Source organism: Phoca vitulina, unplaced genomic scaffold (genome assembly GCF_004348235.1).
Source record: "Phoca vitulina isolate PV1807 unplaced genomic scaffold, GSC_HSeal_1.0 scaffold25, whole genome shotgun sequence".
Lineage (NCBI taxonomy): Eukaryota > Metazoa > Chordata > Mammalia > Carnivora > Phocidae > Phoca > Phoca vitulina.
Genome location: NW_022589728.1, coordinates 17,655,612 through 17,676,324, shown reverse-complemented (window position 1 = coordinate 17,676,324; position 20,713 = coordinate 17,655,612). Strand labels below are relative to the sequence as shown.

The window sequence follows — 20,713 nt, the reverse complement described above, 5'->3', positions numbered from 1 at the left end:
GTGGTCTCTCATTCTCTTTTGCTTGCGCTCTAGAAGTGGGAAGACGACAAAGGTGATCCAGTTAAAACTACAACTCCCAGCAAGCAACATGAGTGACTAGCTTCCTTTCTGCCCCCCTTCCTATTGCCTTCCTCTTCCTCCTCTCCGCGGGAGCTGAACCGCTTGGCCTCACGGTATTTGTAGTTCTTTCTGGATCCAAGATCCTAGGACTCAACGTCCGGAAGAGAGGCTGCAAGACTCTAATTCCCAGAGGGCAAAGCGGTGGCTGCGCCTGCGCACTCTCAGTGAGGGCGTGTATGTCTGTGTGTCTGAGGGAGAGAGAGAGCGAGAGTGAGTGAGTGTGAGTGCTGGGTAGGGTGGTGGCCGTTACGTTCGGGGCAACGGCTACGGCAGTGGAGAAGTAAGAAGAGAAACAACGTCCGGCGCTTCCGCCTTCGCTTAGGAGGAGGAGGAGCTGGTAGGGAAAGGAAAGTGATTCGCCCTGGGCCTGGACTAGACAGAGTCGGGCTGGTGGGGGTCTGGGCTATGAGCCTTTGAGGGTCGCTTGGGACGCGGAGCGAGACACGAGAGCCGAGAGGTATGTCTCAGCCGCCGCCGCCGCCTCCGCTGCCTCCGCCACCTCCTCCCCCCGAGGCTCCGCAGACTCCGCCGTCCCTGGCGGCGGCGGCTCCTCCGGGGGGGCTCTCGAAACGGAGAGACCGGAGAATCCTCTCCGGGAGCTGCCCGGATCCGAAGTGCCAGGCGCGTCTGTTCTTCCCGGCCTCCGGTTCTGTCAGCATCGAGTGTACCGAGTGCGGACAGCGGCACGAGCAGCAACAGCTGCTGGGGGTGGAGGAGGTGACCGACCCGGACGTAGTGCTACACAACCTGCTGCGGAACGCGCTGCTCGGGGTGACAGGGGCACCCAAAAAGAACACGGAACTGGTAAAGGTGATGGGCCTTTCTAACTACCACTGCAAATTGTTGTCGCCCATATTAGCTCGCTATGGAATGGATAAACAGACAGGCAGGGCTAAGCTTCTCCGGGACATGAACCAGGGTGAACTGTTCGATTGCGCTTTATTAGGTGACCGCGCCTTCCTCATCGAACCAGAACATGTTAACACCGTGGGCTATGGCAAGGACCGCTCCGGAAGCCTCCTGTATTTGCATGACACTCTTGAGGACATCAAGCGGGCCAATAAAAGCCAGGAATGCCTCATTCCAGTTCATGTGGACGGGGACGGACACTGTTTGGTGCATGCTGTGTCCCGGGCTCTAGTAGGCCGGGAGCTCTTCTGGCATGCCTTGAGAGAGAATCTTAAACAACACTTTCAGCAGCACCTGGCCCAGTATCAAGCCCTGTTCCATGACTTCATTGATGCCGCTGAATGGGAGGACATTATCAATGAGTGTGACCCTCTGTTTGTACCACCTGAGGGTGTTCCCTTGGGCTTGAGGAACATCCACATATTTGGCCTTGCCAATGTATTACATCGCCCTATTATTCTGCTAGATTCTCTCAGTGGCATGAGAAGCTCTGGTGATTATTCAGCCACCTTTCTGCCTGGGCTCATCCCTGCAGAGAAGTGCACAGGGAGAGATGGTCATTTGAACAAACCAATCTGTATTGCATGGAGTAGCTCTGGTAGAAACCATTATATCCCCTTGGTAGGCATAAAAGGGGCTGCTTTGCCCAAACTGCCTATGAATTTGCTGCCTAAAGCATGGGGTGTGCCTCAGGACCTTATTAAAAAGTACATTAAACTTGAGGAGGATGGTGGTTGTGTTATTGGAGGAGACAGAAGTTTGCAGGATAAATACTTACTTAGGCTTGTTGCTGCTATGGAAGAAGTCTTTATGGACAAACATGGTATCCATCCTAGTTTGGTTGCTGATGTCCATCAGTATTTCTACAGGAGGACTGGGGTGATAGGAGTTCAGCCTGAAGAAGTCACAGCAGCTGCTAAAAAAGCAGTAATGGATAATCGCCTTCACAAATGTTTGCTCTGTGGTGCCCTTTCTGAACTTCATGTTCCTCCAGAGTGGTTGGCTCCAGGAGGGAAACTGTATAACCTGGCAAAAAGTACTCATGGACAGCTGAGGCCTGACAAAAATTATAGCTTTCCCTTGAACAATTTAGTTTGCTCATATGATTCAGTGAAAGATGTTCTGGTACCAGACTATGGATTGAGTAACCTGACAGCTTGTAATTGGTGCCATGGCACATCTGTGCGAAGGGTCAGAGGAGATGGGTCTATTGTGTATTTGGATGGGGACAGAACTAATTCTAGGTCCACTGGTGGCAAATGTGGTTGTGGATTCAAACATTTTTGGGATGGTAAAGAGTATGACAATCTACCAGAAGCTTTTCCTATTACTTTGGAATGGGGTGGAAGAGTGGTCAGAGAAACAGTATATTGGTTCCAGTATGAAAGTGATTCATCTTTGAATAGTAATGTTTATGATGTTGCAATGAAACTTGTTACCAAGCACTTTCCAGGTGAATTTGGGAGTGAAATCCTAGTTCAGAAAGTTGTCCACACTATATTGCATCAGACTGCCAAAAAGAATCCTGATGATTATACTCCTGTAAATATAGATGGTGCTCATGCCCAAAGAGTCGGAGATGTACAAGGACAAGAGTCGGAATCTCAGCTCCCAACTAAAATTATTCTTACTGGACAGAAAACAAAAACTTTGCACAAGGAGGAGTTAAACATGAGTAAAACTGAAAGAACTATTCAACAGAATATTACGGAACAGGCTGCTGTAATGCAGAAACGGAAAACAGAGAAGTTAAAACAAGAACAAAAAGGGCAGCCCAGGACTGTTTCTCCTAGTACCATTCGTGATGGTGCATCCTCTGCACCTGCTACCCCTACCAAGGCTCCCTATTCACCAACAACTTCTAAGGAGAAAAAGATTCGAATAACAACTAATGATGGACGGCAGTCCATGGTTACACTTAAGTCTTCAACAACCTTTTTTGAACTTCAGGAAAGCATAGCCAGAGAATTTAACATTCCTCCATATTTACAGTGTATTCGATATGGCTTTCCTCCTAAAGAGTTAATGCCACCCCAGGCAGGAATGGAAAAGGAGCCAGTTCCTTTACAGCATGGTGACAGAATTACAATAGAGATTCTAAAAAGTAAAGCAGAAGGTAGTCAGTCTACTGCAGCACACTCGGCCCACACTGTGAAACAAGAAGAGATTGCTGTTACTGGTAAACTATCTAAGGAACTTCAGGAGCAAGCTGACAAAGAAATGTACTCCTTGTGTCTTTTAGCAACATTAATGGGTAAGATCATTTTAACCTAGATGGTTCTTTCTTAATTGTGAATATAATGCATTGAGTTTTTCTGTTGTCTTCGTGAAAAAAAATCTGTGGTCATCGTAAAAACTCTTCAATTATATATATAGTTTAGGAGGAGATTATTTTCTTTAGGTTTTTTTTTTTTTTACAGTTAATGGATATATGTTAGCATGATTCTCTACTAAAGTCAATATTTAGGACAACATAACTAAGAAAGTGAAAGTAGTCCCTTAACTGTCACCAGATTATTTAAATATAATTTATTGTTGTAAATTTTTTTTAATAGCCTTATAGTGTATCTATTTAAAACCTTTTAAAATATTTTACCTCCTGGGCTCTATTGAGCCTGCTCACTTTGTCCCTTTTCATTTATTTTTAAATTTTCTTTTCCTGCATGTCATGTGATTTCAGGACTTCCTGTTTGATGAATTGCAGTTTCTGGTGTTTATATTCTCACTGCTCTCCCACCTAATAGTCTCTGTCCTCCATTTCCTGTTCTTCCTTTCCCAGTTCATCACATTTTTATTTGTACATTAGGATTTGTGCTTAAGTTATTTCCTTGCTTACTGACTCTGTGCCATCAATTGTAATAAACTATTATAACTCATGAGAAATACAAGAAACAGGTAGATAGATGTTAATGGGGTTGCTTAAGAAGCATTTCTTTTTAATAATTCAGCATAAATTAAAAATATCAACTAAATATGTAATCTAAAGCTTTAGATGACTTGGGATATGATCCAATGGTGCACTTTTAACATTATTTTTATTTGCTTAATCTTTGTTTTCAAAATCACTCTTAATATGCTTTACTAAGGCTTAAAGTAGAATTAAAATTTATGTTACATATTAGAAGAGCCTTATTTTTGCTGAGATTAGAGCTTTTAACTGGAAAAGTGATCTGGGTTTTGATTCTTTTTTCTAAGAGTAGTAAATATCAGTGAATTGGGCCTTGACCTACCAAAATGAAGATTATTTATTCCTGGCTTGTTAAATTTGGGGGCCTAGAAGTTAATAGGAGATTTAAAAGCTCTGTACACATTTATAACTTGATATTGCTGATTTTATTTTGGCAGACATAGCCATCGAATTGGGGGATATGTCAAGAAATGTACTAGGCACACTGTATTTCTGTCTCTTAGGGTTTCTGGTTTCTTAGAGACTACATGAAAGATTGTGTGATCTTTGGAGTCAGAAAGACCTAGAATTTGAATCTTGGCTCCACTGCTTATTAACTTAGTGATTCAGGCAAGCTGCTTAACTCCCCAATACTTTCAGTTGCCTCTTCTCTACAAAATACCCTTTGTAGTTGGGACACAGGGCAACAATAAAATACTCCTAGAACTCTCAAAATTAAATAACATCGGCAGAGAATGGATAAAATTAGGTATTGCAGAAGGTACTTTAAAAACTAGCAGTCTCCCGGGTAAAAAACAGGAAAGAGAAGGTCTTCCTCAATAGAAGATGAACTCTTGAGGCTGTGGCTCATCTCTTATCTAAACTTGGATGCTCAGTACCTAGTATAGTGCCCAGCAGGTTGCAGGCACTTTGAAATGTTTTTGATTGCATTAAATAGATGACATTAACATGTCTAAAGAAAGGCTGTGTCAGCAGAAATGGAATGGATGGTCAGCATTGAACGTTGAAAAAGAGTTGAAAAGCAGAATTTGGCACTGTTTAGACACTGCTGTACAAAGGGAAAAGATACATCATCTAGGGTTCATGAAAATTCTGGTAACTAGAAAGGTAATCTCTAGGGTGGGAATATTTTATCAGTCCTCACCACGGCCTGGCTGAAAGAACTGTATCCCTTTAGAGATTCTGTATTCATCAAGTATCTGTTCTGAACACTCATTTAACTTCCTGATATAAGTATTGATGTACAGGTGAGAGTGCAGATGAGGATTACGTTCACTTAGAAGGCTGTGTTCTCCATTGTAAATAAATAAATGGCAAGAGTGAGATTATGATCCATACTTTAAGTCTGGTCAGCATAATAATATATTTTATAATGAAAATCAGTAAAATATAGTTCTGGTTTATAATTAGTCACTTTTTGAGTTTAGTTTGAGGTTTCTGGACCTGAATATCTGAGTATTAGACTGTGGACTGCAGTGAGTTCAACAACATAATGTCTTGTTGTGATCCCTTCCCTCTTTACCTCCAACATTTATGTTGCTGTCCTTATAAACCCATACATCTCTTTAAATCTGTTCCCAACACAAATTTGAGCATAAAAAGAGTGTTTTGTTATTTTTTAAAAATTTTTTACTGTAGCACTTGAGAGATTTTCTGCTGTAAAACAGTACTAAGAGAGTGCCTGGCCTGTATTAGTCCCTCTATAAATATTCGTTTTTTACCTCTCTGATTTTCTTATAACTGTATTTGAATTATGTAGAAGATAATCTTTTTGTTTGTTTTGTTTTGTTTTTATTTAGAGAGAGAAAGCATGAGTGGGGGTGGAGGGGCAGAGGGAGAGGGAGAAAGAATCCGAAGCAGGCTCCATGCCCAGGACAGAACCTGATGCAGGCTCGATCCCATGACCCTGAGACTGTGACCTGAATCTAAATAAAGAGTGGGACACCCAACTGCCTGAGCCACCCAGGCACCTCTAGAAGATATTCTTTTTATTATTATTATTAAAGATTTCATTTATTTATTTGACAGAGAGAGGGAAAGCACAAGTAGGCAGAGTGGCAGGCAGAGGGAGAAGCATGCTCCTCGCTGAGCAGAGGAGCCCAATGTGGGGCTTGATCTCAGGACCCTGGGATCATGATCTGAGCCGAAGGCAAATGCTTAACCCACTGAGCCACTCAGGTGCCCCGCCCTAGAAGATATTCTTTTTTTTTTTTTTTTTTTTTTTAAGATTTTATTCATTTATTTGACAGAGAGAGAGACAGCAAGAGAGGGAACACAAGCAGGGGGAGAGGCAGAAGCAGGCTTCTCCCCGAGCAGGGAGCCCGATGCGGGGCTCGATCCCAGGACCCTGGGATCATGACCTGAGCCGAAGGCAGACGCTTAACGACTGAGCCACCCAGGCGCCCCCTAAAAGATATTCTTAATAAAAAGTGATGTGTTGGTAAAAATGTCAATTTGGGAATAAATATATACGCACACACACATATACAACCTTATGTAAAGAGTGCTGGAGAAATATTGATGTTTAGTTTGGAGAGGGCTGGAAAACGACAGAGCTTATTTAGAAAATTGCAAATTTCAAAATGCAGAAATTACTTTGTGAATTACCAGATATGAGCTAAGCTGCTGATATGTTAGTTTAGAAAAAGAGTGCATCAAACCTTATGCTGTTCGAATAACTGGCTTCTTCTCATTTAGGTTTAGGCTTACATACCACCTTCTTAGAGAGGCTTTTTCTGACCATTATCTAAGGGTTTGAGAGACCTTTGCTAACCACTCTAAGTAGGTCCCCTCTATCATTGTATCGTGTTCATTTCTCTCATACCCTATTACAAGTTTTCATTATCTTCTTTGTTGGTTTACTTATTTATTTGCTTACCCCACTGTATTGTAAACTCCACAAAGGCAGAGACGGTAGCCTGTTTTATTCACTGATGAATACTTTATCACTTAGTACAGGGCCTGGCACTTATTAGGTGCCAAATAAATGCTTGCTGAATGAATGAATGCAATTTTTTCAGCAAAATGAATGTTTTGCTATGAGCTAGAGATTGTGCTGGAGATACAAAGATGAATGAGACGTAGTCCTTGACCTCCATAAACTTAGCTGCAGGATCTCAACTGAGGGCATTATAATTATTATTTATTTGTATCAACAAATGCATCAGTCTTTTGCTTAGTATGAACCATTCATGGAACTAGTCACTTTGAATATGAGAGTTTAAAATGAAATAATGTTCTACCTGTAATATTTCACATTTAAATCTGCTTTATCCAGACTAGGTGGAGGTTATTGAACAATTTTTGCAGATTGTCATCTTCATTATTTATATGTGAGTGACTTTGGCATTACAAAATATGTTATTCAGTTTTCTTGTAGACCATTTTTTGGTGGATTTTCTTTGTGGTAAGCATGACAGATGGCCTAACAGCCATCATAAATACTAGGCTAATTTCTTTTTTCTTAGTAGTGTATTCCACTAAGTTTCTAGTTAATTTTCTTTTTCAAGAGATAAAGACAGATTTGTGAAAAACAGAATCTGTCAGTTTGGAGTTGCTTTAACAGAATTGAGCTACTTGTGATATTTACCCCACTTCACTATAAAGGTTAGCAGCCTTTCAGGAGTTGAGAAACTTGTTTGATTTTTATATATCTTTTATCTTCCTGAAAGATGCATTTAGATATATCTTAAGATAAATGTATGTTATACATGAATTTATACTATCATACTTTGAAGATTAAGTTAAACATTGATTCTATTCCTTTCTGTACTCAACTACTTTGACACCTTTTATTTTCCTTCATATTTTTTCAATTACAAGATTATATTATTTTTAAATATTCACAGAATTCAAGTGTATGTAAAGTAAAATATGATAGTTGTTTTTAACATTTTTACTTCTCAGAGAAAATCAGACTGTGTGTGTCTGTAAACATTTACACACAGGTTTGTGTGCATGTATATGTATGATAAATACATCTTTTAATGCTAATGATGACGCTAAAAGTTGTATGGGCTGGATATACTTCAGGGACTCGGTATAAGGAGAGAAACAGGCATGCCTTTCTTAGAAATGGTTTTGACTATTGGTAAGGTAGATACATTTTTAGATGGGAGGATCTGCAGGAAGGGTAGAGAGATGGCAACAATTCTTTCAGCTAACGAATAGCTTTAGGATTATTTCTAGTAGAAATAGTCCCATGTTCCTAGTTTAAATTTACATTTTGGCCAGTTTATTTTATGGTGATAGATACTTGAGTTCAGAGTTAATTTTAGGTATCTTGGGGGGGGTTCTTTAAAAATACATATTTTTTTCTTTTTTAAGTTTATTTATTTAGTAATCTACAACCAATGATGGGTTCAAACTCAGGATCCCAAGCTCAAGAGTCATGGGACTTCCGACTGAGCCAGCCAGATGACCTTACAAAGATATTTCATTTTATTACTCAGCCATAGAAAAAGAATGAGATCTCGCCATTTGTGACAACATGGATGGACCTAGAGGGTATTATGCTAAGTAAAATAAGTCAGACAGAGAAAGACAAATACCATATGATTTTATTTACATGTGGAATCTAAAAAACAAAACAAAAAAGCAGAAACAGGCCCATAAATTCAGAAAACAAACTGATGGTGGGGGGTGGAGGGGAGTGGGCAAAATGGGTGAAGAGGAGTGGGAAGTACAGGCTTCTAGTTATGGAATGAATAAGTCATGGGAATGAAAGGTACAGCGTAAGGAATATAGTCAATGGTATTGTAATAGTGTTGTATGGTGACAGGTGGTAGCTACACTTGTGAGCATAGCATAACGTATAGAGTTGTCAAATCACTGTGTTGTACACCTGAAACTAATGTAACGTGTGTCAATTATACTTCACTAAAAACATATATATATATATTTCATATAGATGTTAGATTTTAAAATTTGCTCACTTCATAAATTGCAAAGTAGAAACTTCAAAGTGCCTTTTTAAAAAGCCAGTTAAAAATTGGAATGATGAGCTTTTAAGCCCACTTTTAAACCCGTGATTTTATTATTAGTAGTAAAAGTTAGAAAAATGTGATATTTTAAAAAAATGTTCACTTTAATATACTTTTTAAAAATTAAAAGTTCTTAAAGAGGAAAAAAGATAAACCAAAAGAAAAACCATCCATAATACCACTGCCATATATAACTACTGTTTCGGTAGGAGAACTGAAGACTTTTAGGAGGAAGGATTTGAGGAAGACAAAATGTGAACAGAGGTTATTGATGATAGTGGTATAGGCTTTTTTTCTACATTTATATGTACACACAATGTGCTGAATATAAATATTTTATTGTTTACTATGAAGAAACAGATAAATTATAAAGTAAAATTAATTGGGGGCTAACAAAAATATGAGTTAATATAATATTTGCCAAATGGTTTACCAAGCTATTCCTGTTCTCTAAGAGTTTGCTTTCTAATGGAATGGTAGAAAAATAAATCTTTCCCTTTTTTGGTAAGATCTACTCTCTTAGTAACTTTCAAATATACAATACAGTATTATTAACTGTAGTTACCATGCTGTACATTACATCCCCATGGCTTATTTATTTGATAACTGGAAGTTTGTAACTAAAAGTCTTTCCCTTCGTTTTTGCTGTGATTTTTTTTTTTTATTAGATTCATGAAGAGGTACAGATGGTTCCATTAGTTATATTTTATCCATATTAACACTGAAGAACAGTTGTCATTGTGCTGCTTCATTTAAGTTTTTCTGAACTTCTTTCAGGCATTGTTAAAAGGAAAAACCTCATTTATACTGTTCATTCATATACATTCATTCAGTGAATGTTAAGAGTGGTACTGTCTCCTCAGCACTGTGTCAGGCCCTGGGAATAGAAAGTCAGATAGACCTCTGACCTTTTCCTGACTTTGAGAAGCTAGTCTAGAAGGGGAAGCAGAAAAGTACACTAAATTAACCTGCAGTGTGATGAGAACTGTGGTGCTCATCTGCATAAAAGTAGCAAGGAAGGTACCTACCTACCTGCCACTCTGAAGAATCTAAGAGGAAGTGACACCTAAATTGAGTTTTAAAGAATATGTAGTAATTATTGACCTTTGGGAACCAGACCAGTTTGGTGGTGTTGCTTTGTAAAAGTCAAGTTAGGGTGCAGTGAGAGATGTGAGATAGGAGAGAATGCAAGGATGACTCTTCGAGTGCCTTTATCTGCCATGAAAAAGGAGCTTGGGCTTTATGGTATGGTTTTGGGGAACCATTAAAGGTGTAACTCGGAAGAAGGAGGGATTTGAGGAGAACAAGATTGGAGGGAAAACCAGTGAGGACGTGGTGGCAGTATTACAGGCAGGAGACAGGCCCGAACCAGGGCAGTTGTAGGATTGATGGGGGCAAATGCAGTGGAGAGCAGTATGATGCTGATGGGGCAGTTGTACAGAGTGTCACAATTCCTGCTTCCTGATCTCTAATCTCTCTTCTTGGTTCTGTTACCAACAAACATGACTTAGTGGAAGTATTTGTATACCAAAGGAAATAATTTGCCTATTTTTTCCTCCCAACCAGTTGTTGATGCCAGGGATTTCTACAAGAAAAGACTGGATAGTTCTGTCATATTTGTTGTAACACAATTTGACCTCTGGTAAAGGTTTAATATCAGTGGAAAGGGAGGGCTTAAGCTTTGGATTCAAATCCTGCCTCAGCCACTTACAAGCTGTTTGATCTTAGGAGAATTGCTTAAACTCTCTAAGTTTGTTTCCTTTTCTGTAAAATAGGGCGTAGTTGTGATGAGAAAACAAAACTGTGTAAAGTGCCTGCTCAAAGCTGGGTAGATAATAGAGGTTTCGATTTATTTATCCTTCCCTTAAAGGAACAGAGCATGCATACTTAATGAGGCCACATACTGCTCTGAAGGGTGGTGAAGTTTGGTTCTTGGGAGAGGGAGAGGGTAAACAAAATCTTTATTTAATGAATAAAACTCTGATATACTGCAGTACATAAACAGATAAGCAGTATATCTGTATTTCTGTAGTATTCAAATGCCACAGAGGAGGCAGCTAAGCAAAATGTTTTAAAGGGATCCTTAGGAATAATTTTAAAAAAAGATCCTTAGAGGGACAGAATGAAAACAAGGTTGATAAACACTTCAATAGAGTTCTTACTTAGAGTTCTGCCTGCTTAAATAAGGAAGAGTAAGGTATGTAAAATACTAGGAAATGTCATTTTTAAAATTAGTATTTAATGGTGGACAGTTCTGGAGAATTCACTATTTTAAGACCTATTCAGACTTCTACCAAAAAAACTTAAGTGCTACCATATAATTTTTAGTTATTTATTTGAGAGAGAGTGCACAAGCAAGGGGAGCAGAAGGCAAAGGGAGGGGGAGAAGCAGAGTCCCCACTGGGCAGGGAGCCCGATGTGGCACTCCATCCTAGGACCCCAGGATCATGACCTGAGCTGAAGGCATAGGCTTAACTGACAGCCACTGGGGCGCCCCACTACTATATAATTTTTATATGTTTTTCAAATAAATTATATTCTGAGTATTTTATAAAATACTTAGTACATTTAAGGTAACATTGATAATAACTAAATGAAAGGTTATTGCCATAGAAATAATTTTTTTTTTTTTTAAAGATTTTATTTATTCATTTGAGACACAGAGATACAGAGAGAGAGAGCATGAGCAGGGAGAGAGGCAGAGGGAGAAGGAGAAGCAGGCTCCCTGCTGAGCCAGGAGCCCGATGTGGGGCTCGATCCCAGGACCCTGGAATCATGACCTGAGCCGAAGGCAGATGCTTAACCATCTGAGCCACCCAGGCGCCCAGAAATAATTTTTTTTTAAGATTTTATTAATTTATTTGAGAGAGGGAATGAGAGAGAGAAAGCGTGAGAAGGGGGAGGGTCAGAGGGACAAGCAGACTCCCTGCCGAGCAGGAGCCCGATGTGGGACTCGATCCTGGGACTCCAGGATCATGACCTGAGCTGAAGGCAGTCACTTAACCAACTGAGCCACCCAGCCACCCTGCCATAGAAATAATTTATCCAAATGAAGTTTAATGATAAGTTCAGCAATCGGAACTTCTACTGTAAGTTGTTAACATTCTGTATTTGGAGGCTTTTATTAATATTCAAAATTTAAAATTAAATTCGTGTGCCCACCCTTAAATTTAGCCATATTCTGGTAATACTGTATCATTAGTGAATGAAGTGTTTGTGTGTAAGTAAATGTTCTAGTAAACTGAAACTTTAAGCGCCAAGGCTTTTAAAATTTGCATACTTTAATCTGATGTACTGAGTACTCTAAACTTTAACCAACTGCCATGCAAATTCATATTCCTGTTTATAAATGTGGGAAGGGGTTAGAGCTCTGAGAGATTGCATGTACATAATGATTAAGCCACGTCATTAGTAACCTCCATTCAAAAATAAAAATTTAACCTTTCTTTGTTAAGATTAACTGAAAAAAAATCCTGATTTTAAATGTAGCATATATACAGTATCAGATTAGAAAATAGTGAAAGTATAAAGAAACAAAAACAATCATTCCACAAACCAAAAGTAACTAATTTTTTAAAAAAGATTTATTTATTGGGGCATCTGGGTGGCTCAGTCCATTAAGTGTCTGCCTTTGGCTCAGGTCATGATCCTGGGGTCCTGGGATCGAGCCCCGCATCGGGCTCCCTGCTCTGTGGGGAGCCTGCTTCTCCCTCTCCCTCTGCCTGGCGTTCCCCCTGCTTGTGTTCACTCTCTCTCTCTCTCTTAAAAAAACAAATCTTAAAAAAAAAAAAAAAAAAAAAAAAGATTTATTTATTTATTTTAGAGGGTGGGGAGGGAAAGCGAGAATCCCAAGCAGGTTTTGCGTTGAGTGTGGAACCTGACGCCGGGCTTGACCCCACAATGCTGAGATCACGACCTGAGCTGAAACCAAGGGTCAGACACTTAACTGACTGTGCCACCCAGGCACCCTCAAAAGTAACTAATTTTTATGTTCCTTCTATTCTTCATTAACTTTTGAACAGTGATTATCTGTCTTTTTATTTGAAACTTCTTATTGAAATAGTCACTGTCAAGGATGTTCTTAAAAAAATGTTGGGTGGCTCAGATGGTTAGGCGTCTGCCTTCGGCTCAGGTCGTGATCTCAGGGTCCTGGGATCGAGTCCCACATCGGGCTCCCTGCTCCTTGGGAGCCTGCTTCTCCCTCTGCCTCTCTCTCTCTCTCTCTCTCTGTCTCTCATGAGTAAATAAATAAAATATTTAAAAAAAAAATGTTTTTGTGAATGGTCATTTGCTTGTGGGCATTTTGTAGATTTCTAAAGGTTATTCGGAATCTCTTCAACAAGGTATTTCTCCCCTAAATTTCTATTTAAGAAAGTCAACTTTGGAACAACACAATACATTAATTACTTACCTTCAGTCTACCTATTTACTTTTCTCCCTAGACCCTTCCATCTATTTTTATTTGATTTTAACATAATACAGAATACACAGGGGCACTTGGGTGGCTCAGTCTTTAAGCGTCTGCCTTCGGCTCAGGTCATGATCTCGGTGTCCTGGGATCGAGTTCCGCATCGGGCTCCCTGCTCAGTAGGAAGCCTGCTTCTCCCTCTCCCTCTCCCATTCCCCCTGCTTGTGTTCCCTCTCTTGCTGTCTCTGTCTGTTAAATAAATAAAACTTAAAAATATATATATATAAAATACACAATTCTGTATTTTACTTGTTAAAAATAAGTATCTTTCCATAACCTTCTCTGTTGCTCTAGTTCAAGGTTGTGAACTACTTTCCTTTGAGTTGGATTGAGTCTTCAGGTATATTTTGTTTAATATGCCCAGTATTGACTCATGCAGTTTTAAAGACATTTTTGAATTAGTTTCTACATTTAAAAATTGGGAGAATTCACATGAAAAACCTAGGTTTCTGGCTTCTGAAAAGCCATATGGTCTTAAAACATTGGGCCTACACTCTTCTATGACAGCACGTGGCAGTGGCTGCCACCTTTAGATGGGCCATGATTTTCTAGTTTACCACAGTCCCATCACTCCATATCATCTCTTTATGTATACCGAGCTGTGTTACTCATTTGGGAGATCTGCCTTGCAATCTCTGTTCAAGGTTAATCATTAAGCAACCTTGGGTTGAACTCTTTTGTTTGTTGCCAATACTATATCTGTTTTTATTTTACAGGAGAAGATGTATGGTCTTATGCAAAGGGACTTCCTCACATGTTCCAGCAGGGTGGAGTATTCTACAATATTATGAAGAAAACCATGGGTATAGTTAATATCTGATTTTATTCTTAGATAATATATCTCCACTTAGGCTATTGTAAGATTAAGAAAGGGCAGATATTCTAAAGCTACTTCCATCATTAATTTTTGGTATATGTTCTTCTTTAGCAGTTTGCCTAGTTAAAATGGATTATTATCCTGGTATGATCAGCTATGTTTTCTGCTATAATATTACTAAAAAGTCTCCTATTACTTTCTTGCTCCTATTTTCTCATTAAATTGTGTATATGTTTCTTAGTAACTAAAGACAAATTGTGAAATTAGAAGCAAAAAAAAAGAAAGAAATTAGAAGCAAATTTGGTTATAATGCTAGTGAATGTACCAGAACCAGATAATACAGTATTTTTGTTGTTGTTGTGTTTTGGCTGTTATTATTATATACCTCAGTGTTTTCTGAATTTTAAGAAATTACTCATTTTACATTTAACTTCACATTGTGTATGCATTGTTTGTAAAGATATGTGAAAGTATACAACTGTATCTTCAGGTTTTAAGGTCTTAAGAGAATGATTAGCAGTGTGTGTTTGGACTTCACTGTTTTTTCAGAGATTTGATGTGAATGATTTTGGCTTTTCTCATTTTTTTCATTTTTTCACCTACCTGACCTCTATAGACCTTAACTGCATAATCATTATTTATGGTTTTTATCTCTTACACACTTTTTTTTTCCCTTCTTTAAAAAAACCAACCCAACTTGGCTATTGTAGAAATGTTCAAACATACATAAAAGTAGCAAGAATAATATAATGAACCCCTGTTTACCCACTACTCAGCTTCAACAATTATCAGTACATTTCTATTCCCCTCAACTGGACTATTTTAAAATAAATCCCAGACATAATATAATTTCATCTGTAAGAACTTCAGAATGTATCTCTAAAAGTAAGAACTCTTTCTTTTTAAAAAAACTACAATATGATTATCACCTATTAAAAATATGAAAAATAATTTTTAAAACATCACAAAATATTCAGTGAGTTTTTACAATTCCGTGATTTTTTTATTGTCTCAAAAAAAATTTTTTTTTTCTTTTGGTTTATTTGAATCAGGGACCAAAGAATGGCTGACTGGCTGGTTTCCTTCCTTTCTTCCTTGGTCCTACTTTCCTTCCTTTCCTCCTTCCTTCCTTCCTAAGACAGGATTCTTGAAGCATAATTTGCATACAGTACAATTCACCCTTTGTATATATATGAATTTTGACAAACATATGCAGCCATGTAGCCACCACCACAATCAAGATACAGAATATTGCCGTCATTCCAAAAAGTTGCCTTGTGCTCCTTTCTAGGTAATCCCTTAACTCCTACCCCCAGGCCTTGACAACCACTGATTTTGTTTGTCTCTTTATGTTTGCCTTTTTCGTATCACCATATAAATGGATTAATATAACCTTTTGTATCTAGTTTCTTTGATTTAGCACAGGGGTTGGCAAACTACTGCCCAGCAGCCATATCAGGCCTGCTGCCTGTGTATATAAAGTTTTCTCAGAACACAGCAAAACAAACAAACAAAAACCCACAGCCACACTCATGTTTACCTCTTGTCTATGGCTGCTTTCACACTACAGTGGCAGAATTGAATAGTTGTGGCAGAGACTATATGGTCTGAAAACCTAAAGTATTTACTGTGTTGCTCCATTACAGAAAAAATTTGCCAATTTCCATTTTACTGTTTTAATGCTTTTGAGATTCGTCTATCTGGTTGCGTGTATTAGTTTATTCTCTCATATAGCTGAGTAGTATTCCATTGTATGGATGTATCACATTTTTGAAAATCTATAACTGATTGAAGGACATTTGGGTGATTTTCAGTTTTGGGCTCCTATAGATAAGGCCACTATAAACATTTGTGTATAGGTCTTTGTGTGTGGACATATGTTTCACTTCCCTTTTGTAAATACTTAGGAGTGGGATTGCTGAGTCATATGGTAGGTATATGCTTATCTTTATAAGAAACTCCCAAACCATTTTCCAAAGTAGCTGGACCATTTTGTATTCCTTAGCACTGTATTGGAGTTCCAGTTGCTCTGTTCCTTACCAGTACTTGGTAGTATCAGTTTTTGTTTTTAAAACTATTTTAATAGGTTTATAGTATTACCTCATAGTGGCTTTAATTTGCATTTCCCTAATAACTAATGGTGTTGAGCATCTTCTCATGTGCTTATTTTCTTCCTTCTTTTGCTCATTTTTAAATTGGTTTGAATCTTCTTTTTAGTTGAGTTGTGAGAGTTCTTTATATATTCTGGGCACACATCATTTATCAGGTAAGTATTTTGCAAATATTTTCTCCCAGTTTGTAATTTGTCTTTTCATTCTCTTAACAGTATCTTGTGAAGATCAGAGATTTCTAATTTTGATAACCAGTTTAACAGTTTTTTCTTTTGTACTTTTTGTGCCCTATCCAAAAACATCCTTGCCTAATCAAAGGTGACAAAAATTTTTTTCTATGTTTTCTTCTGGCAGTTTTATAGCTTTAGATTTTATATTTAGGTTTATGATCTATTTCAAGTTGATTTTTTATATGTTGCAAGGTATGAGTTGAGGTTCATTTTTTAATGTATGGATATCCAATTGTTCCAGCACTGTTTATTGAAAGAAGTATACCTTAGCCATTGAATTACTTTAGTACCTTCGTCAAAAATCAATTGACCATGGATCATACACTTGAAAAGGGTGAATTATATGCAAAATAAAGCATCAGTAAAATTATTTTAAAAAATCAATTGACTATATATGTGTGGGTCTATTTTTAGAAACTGTTTTCTGATTTGTTGATCTATGTCTCTCCTTTCGCCAATATCTAGTCTTGATTAAAGTATCATTATAGTAATTCTTTTTTTTTTTTTTTAAGATTTTATTTATTTGCGAGAGAGAGAATGAGAGACAGAGAGCATGAGAGGGAGGAGGGTCAGAGGGAGAAGCAGACTCCCTCCTGAGCAGGGAGCCCGATGTGGGACTCGATCCCGGGACTCCAGGATCATGACCTGAGCCGAAGGCAGTCGCTTAACCAACTGAGCCACCCAGGCACCCTCATTATAGTAATTCTTGAAATCAGTTAGTATGAGTCTTCCATCTTTATTCTTTTTTTTCTATTTTTTTTAAGTTTTTATTTAAATTCCAGTTAGTTAACATACAGTGTAATATTAGTTTCAGGTGTACAATATAGTGATTCAACACTTTCATGCAACACTTGGTGCTCATCACAAGTGCATTCCTTAATCCCCATCACCTATTTGACCCAGTCCCCCACCTACCTCCTCTCTGGTAACCTTCAGTTTACTCTCTACAGTTAAGGGTCTGTTTCTTGGTTTGTCTCTCTCTCTCCGCCCCTCCGCTTCCCCCGTCCATTTGTTTTGTTTCTTAAATTCCACATGAATAAAATCAAATGGTATTCATTGTTCTCTACCTTATTTCGCTTAGCATAATACTATCTGGCTCCATCCATGTTGTTGCAAACATCTTTATTCTTCTCCAAAAAAAAAATTTGGGGTATTCTAGGTGCTTTGCTTATCCATATAAATTTTAGAATCAGCTTGTTAGTTTCTACAAAAAAGTCTGCTGGGATTTTTATTGTGATTTGTTTACTCTGTAGATCAAATTGAGGATAAATGATATTTTTACAACATCGAATCTTCTGATTCATGAAAACATTGTATTTCTCCATTTATTTAAGTGTTCTTTAATTTCCCTCATCAAAATTTTGTAATTTTCAGTATATAATTCTTACATATCCTTTGTTAGATTTATACCTAAATATTTCATGTTTTGGGAATGCTGTTGTAAAAGATGCTTTTTTAAAAATTGCAATTTCCTGGGGCACCTGGATGGTGCAATCAGTTAAGCATTGGAGTCTTAGCTTTGGCTCAGGTCATGATCTCAGCTCAGGATAGTGAGATTGAGCCCCATGTCACCTCTGCACTCAGTGCCAAGTCTGCTTAGGACTCTGTCTCTCTGCCCCTCCCCACCCCTGCTGTCTCTCTTGCTCTTTCTCTCAAATAAGTAAATGTTTTTTTAAAAATTCCAACTCCTTTTGTTCTTTGCTAGTGTATAGAAAATAAGATTGGTTTTTAAACTTTTTTAAAAGATTTTATTTATTCATTTGAGAGAGAACGAGAACGAGAGAGATCACAGAGGGAGAGGGAGCGGGAGAAGCAAACTCGCCACCGAGTGGAGAGCCTGCGTGGGGTTCGATCCCAGGACTCTGAGACCATGACCCGAGCCGAACGCAGACGCTCAATCGACTGAGCCACGCAGATGCCCCAAGATTGGTTTTTATACATTGACCTTGTATCCTGTGACCTTGCTTAATGCACATATTCTAGTAGCTTTTTAGCAGATTCTGTGGGATTGTTTGTGTAGATCATCATGTCTTTTGCAAATAAAAGACAGTTTTATTTCTTCCTTTTCAGTCAGTATGCCTTGTATTTCTCTTGCCTTATTGCAGTGGCTATAAGTTCATTGCTGAATAGGTATGGTGAGAACAGACATCCTTGCCTTGTTCCTGAAAGCAATTCAGCCTGTAGGTTTTTCAGAAATGCTCTTTATCAGATTGAGGACATTCCCTTCTATTGATGGTTTACTGAGAGTTTATATTTTGAATGGATGTTGAATTTTATCAGGTGCTCTCTTCCTGCATCTACTGAAATGATCTTACAGCTTTTCTATTTAGTTTATTGGTAGGGTGAATTACGTTGATTGATTTTTGGATGTTGAACCAACTTTGCATGCTGGATTCAAATTGCTAATATTTTGTTGAGTGTTTTGCAACTGTATTCATGGGGCATAATGGTATGTAGTTTTCTTAAAATGACTACTTAATCAGGGTAATGTTGGCTTTATAAAATATAGTTGGGAAGTGTTTGCTCCTCTTCTGTTTTCTGGTAGATTTTGTAATACTTTGATATGGTTATTTCTTTCTTAACTGGTAGAATCCACCAGTGAAGCCATCTGTGCTTGGAGTTATCTTTGCTGGACAGTTTTTAGCTATGAATTTAATTTCTTTAATAGAATCCTCTTAAGTTTATGTGTTTTTTCTCGAGTAAGCTTTGTTTTGTCTTTCAAGAAATCTGTCCATTTCATCCAAGTTAACAATTTTATTGGCATAAAATTGTTCATAATAGTCCCTTACTGTCCATTTAGTATCTGTAAGGTCTGTAGCTCCTTCAGTTCTGATGTGGGCAATTTGTGCCTCTCTTGTTTTGCTGACCAGTCCAGCTAATGGTCTATCAGTTTTATTGATCTTTTCAAAGAAACAGGATTTGGTTTCACAGGTTTTCTCTGTTGTTTTTCTGATTTTAGTTTCATTGATTGCTGCTTTTACATTTTTTTTTTCCTTCTTTTTGCTTGCTTTGGGTTTAATTTGCCCTTTTCTTTCTAGTTTCTTTATGTAGAAGCTTAAATTATTGTTTATAAATTTTTGTTTTCTAATAAAAGCATTTAAAGCTATAAATTTCTCTCTGAGCATCCTGCCCCTTATTTTTGCATCCCTTTCTTTTTACTTTCCATTTTCACATTATTCTACATCCTGAATTATATTGATACCAGTTAGTGGTTTTTTAAAAGTTAGTATTTAATTAGGATCGATTAATGGCATTCTCAGTAATTAGGGTAAATATGCACTTTCATGCAACTGAATGAACTTCCCTCATTTGTTTTTGTGTGGGAGCGGTAGGTGGTGGGTGGTTGTGGGGATGACTTTTGATTATTTACTAAATAGTTTTATGTTTCTGGTTTGAAATTATTTTTAAAATGTTAGCTGTAATGCTAAGACAGTTTAATGGAGAAAGAATTGTTTTTTCAACAAATGGTGCTGGGACAACTGGATATTTACATACAAAAAAATAAAGTTTTGACTTCTGCCTCACAGCAAATAAAAAATTAGCTCAAAATGTATCCACCATCTAGATATAGGAGTTAATACTAGAAAACTTTTAGAAAAAGACATAGGCCTAAAATTCTTGACTTTGGATTTGGCAAAGCCTTCTTAGATATGACACCAAAAGTACAAGCAACAAAAGAAAAAAATAGATAAATAAAAAGCAAACTTTTATGCTGTAAAGGACACCATCAAGAAAGTGAAAAGATGGGCACCTGGGTGGCTCACTCGGTTAAGCATCTGACTCTTGATTTCGGCTCGGGTCATGATCTCAGGGTTGTGAGGTGGAGCCCCACGTCAGGTTCTGCGCTGGGCGAGGAGCCTGCTTAAAATTCTCTGTCTCTCCCCTGCTCTCTCTCTTAAAAAAAAAAAAAAAAGTGAAAAGATAGCCCACAGAATGAGAGAAAATATTTGCAAATTATGTATCTGATAATAGACTTGTATCTAAAATATAAAGAACTTGGGGGCACCTGGGTGTCTCAGTTAGTTAAGCATCTGCCTTCGACTTAGGTCATGATCCTGGGGCGTGATTCCAGGGTCCTGGGATTGAGCCCGGCATCAGCTCCCTGCTCAGTGAGGAGTTTGCTTCTCCTTCTCCCTCTGCTCCTCTCCCCTGCTGTGTACTCTCTCTC

At 38.1% G+C, this 20,713-nt stretch overlaps 1 protein-coding gene across 1 annotated transcript in view; it reads left to right on the top strand.

Moving 5' to 3' along the window:
* Nucleotides 1-297: 297 nt before the first annotated feature.
* The window catches only part of VCPIP1 (valosin containing protein interacting protein 1), a 32,173-nt gene continuing 11,757 nt past the window's right edge, over nucleotides 298-20,713 (top strand). Inside the window, exons 1-2 of the mRNA XM_032421675.1 lie at nucleotides 298-3,283; nucleotides 14,104-14,190. Coding sequence (XP_032277566.1) covers nucleotides 580-3,283; nucleotides 14,104-14,190 — 2,791 coding nt within the window. The 5' untranslated portion in view covers nucleotides 298-579. The remainder of the gene's footprint in view (nucleotides 3,284-14,103; nucleotides 14,191-20,713) is intronic.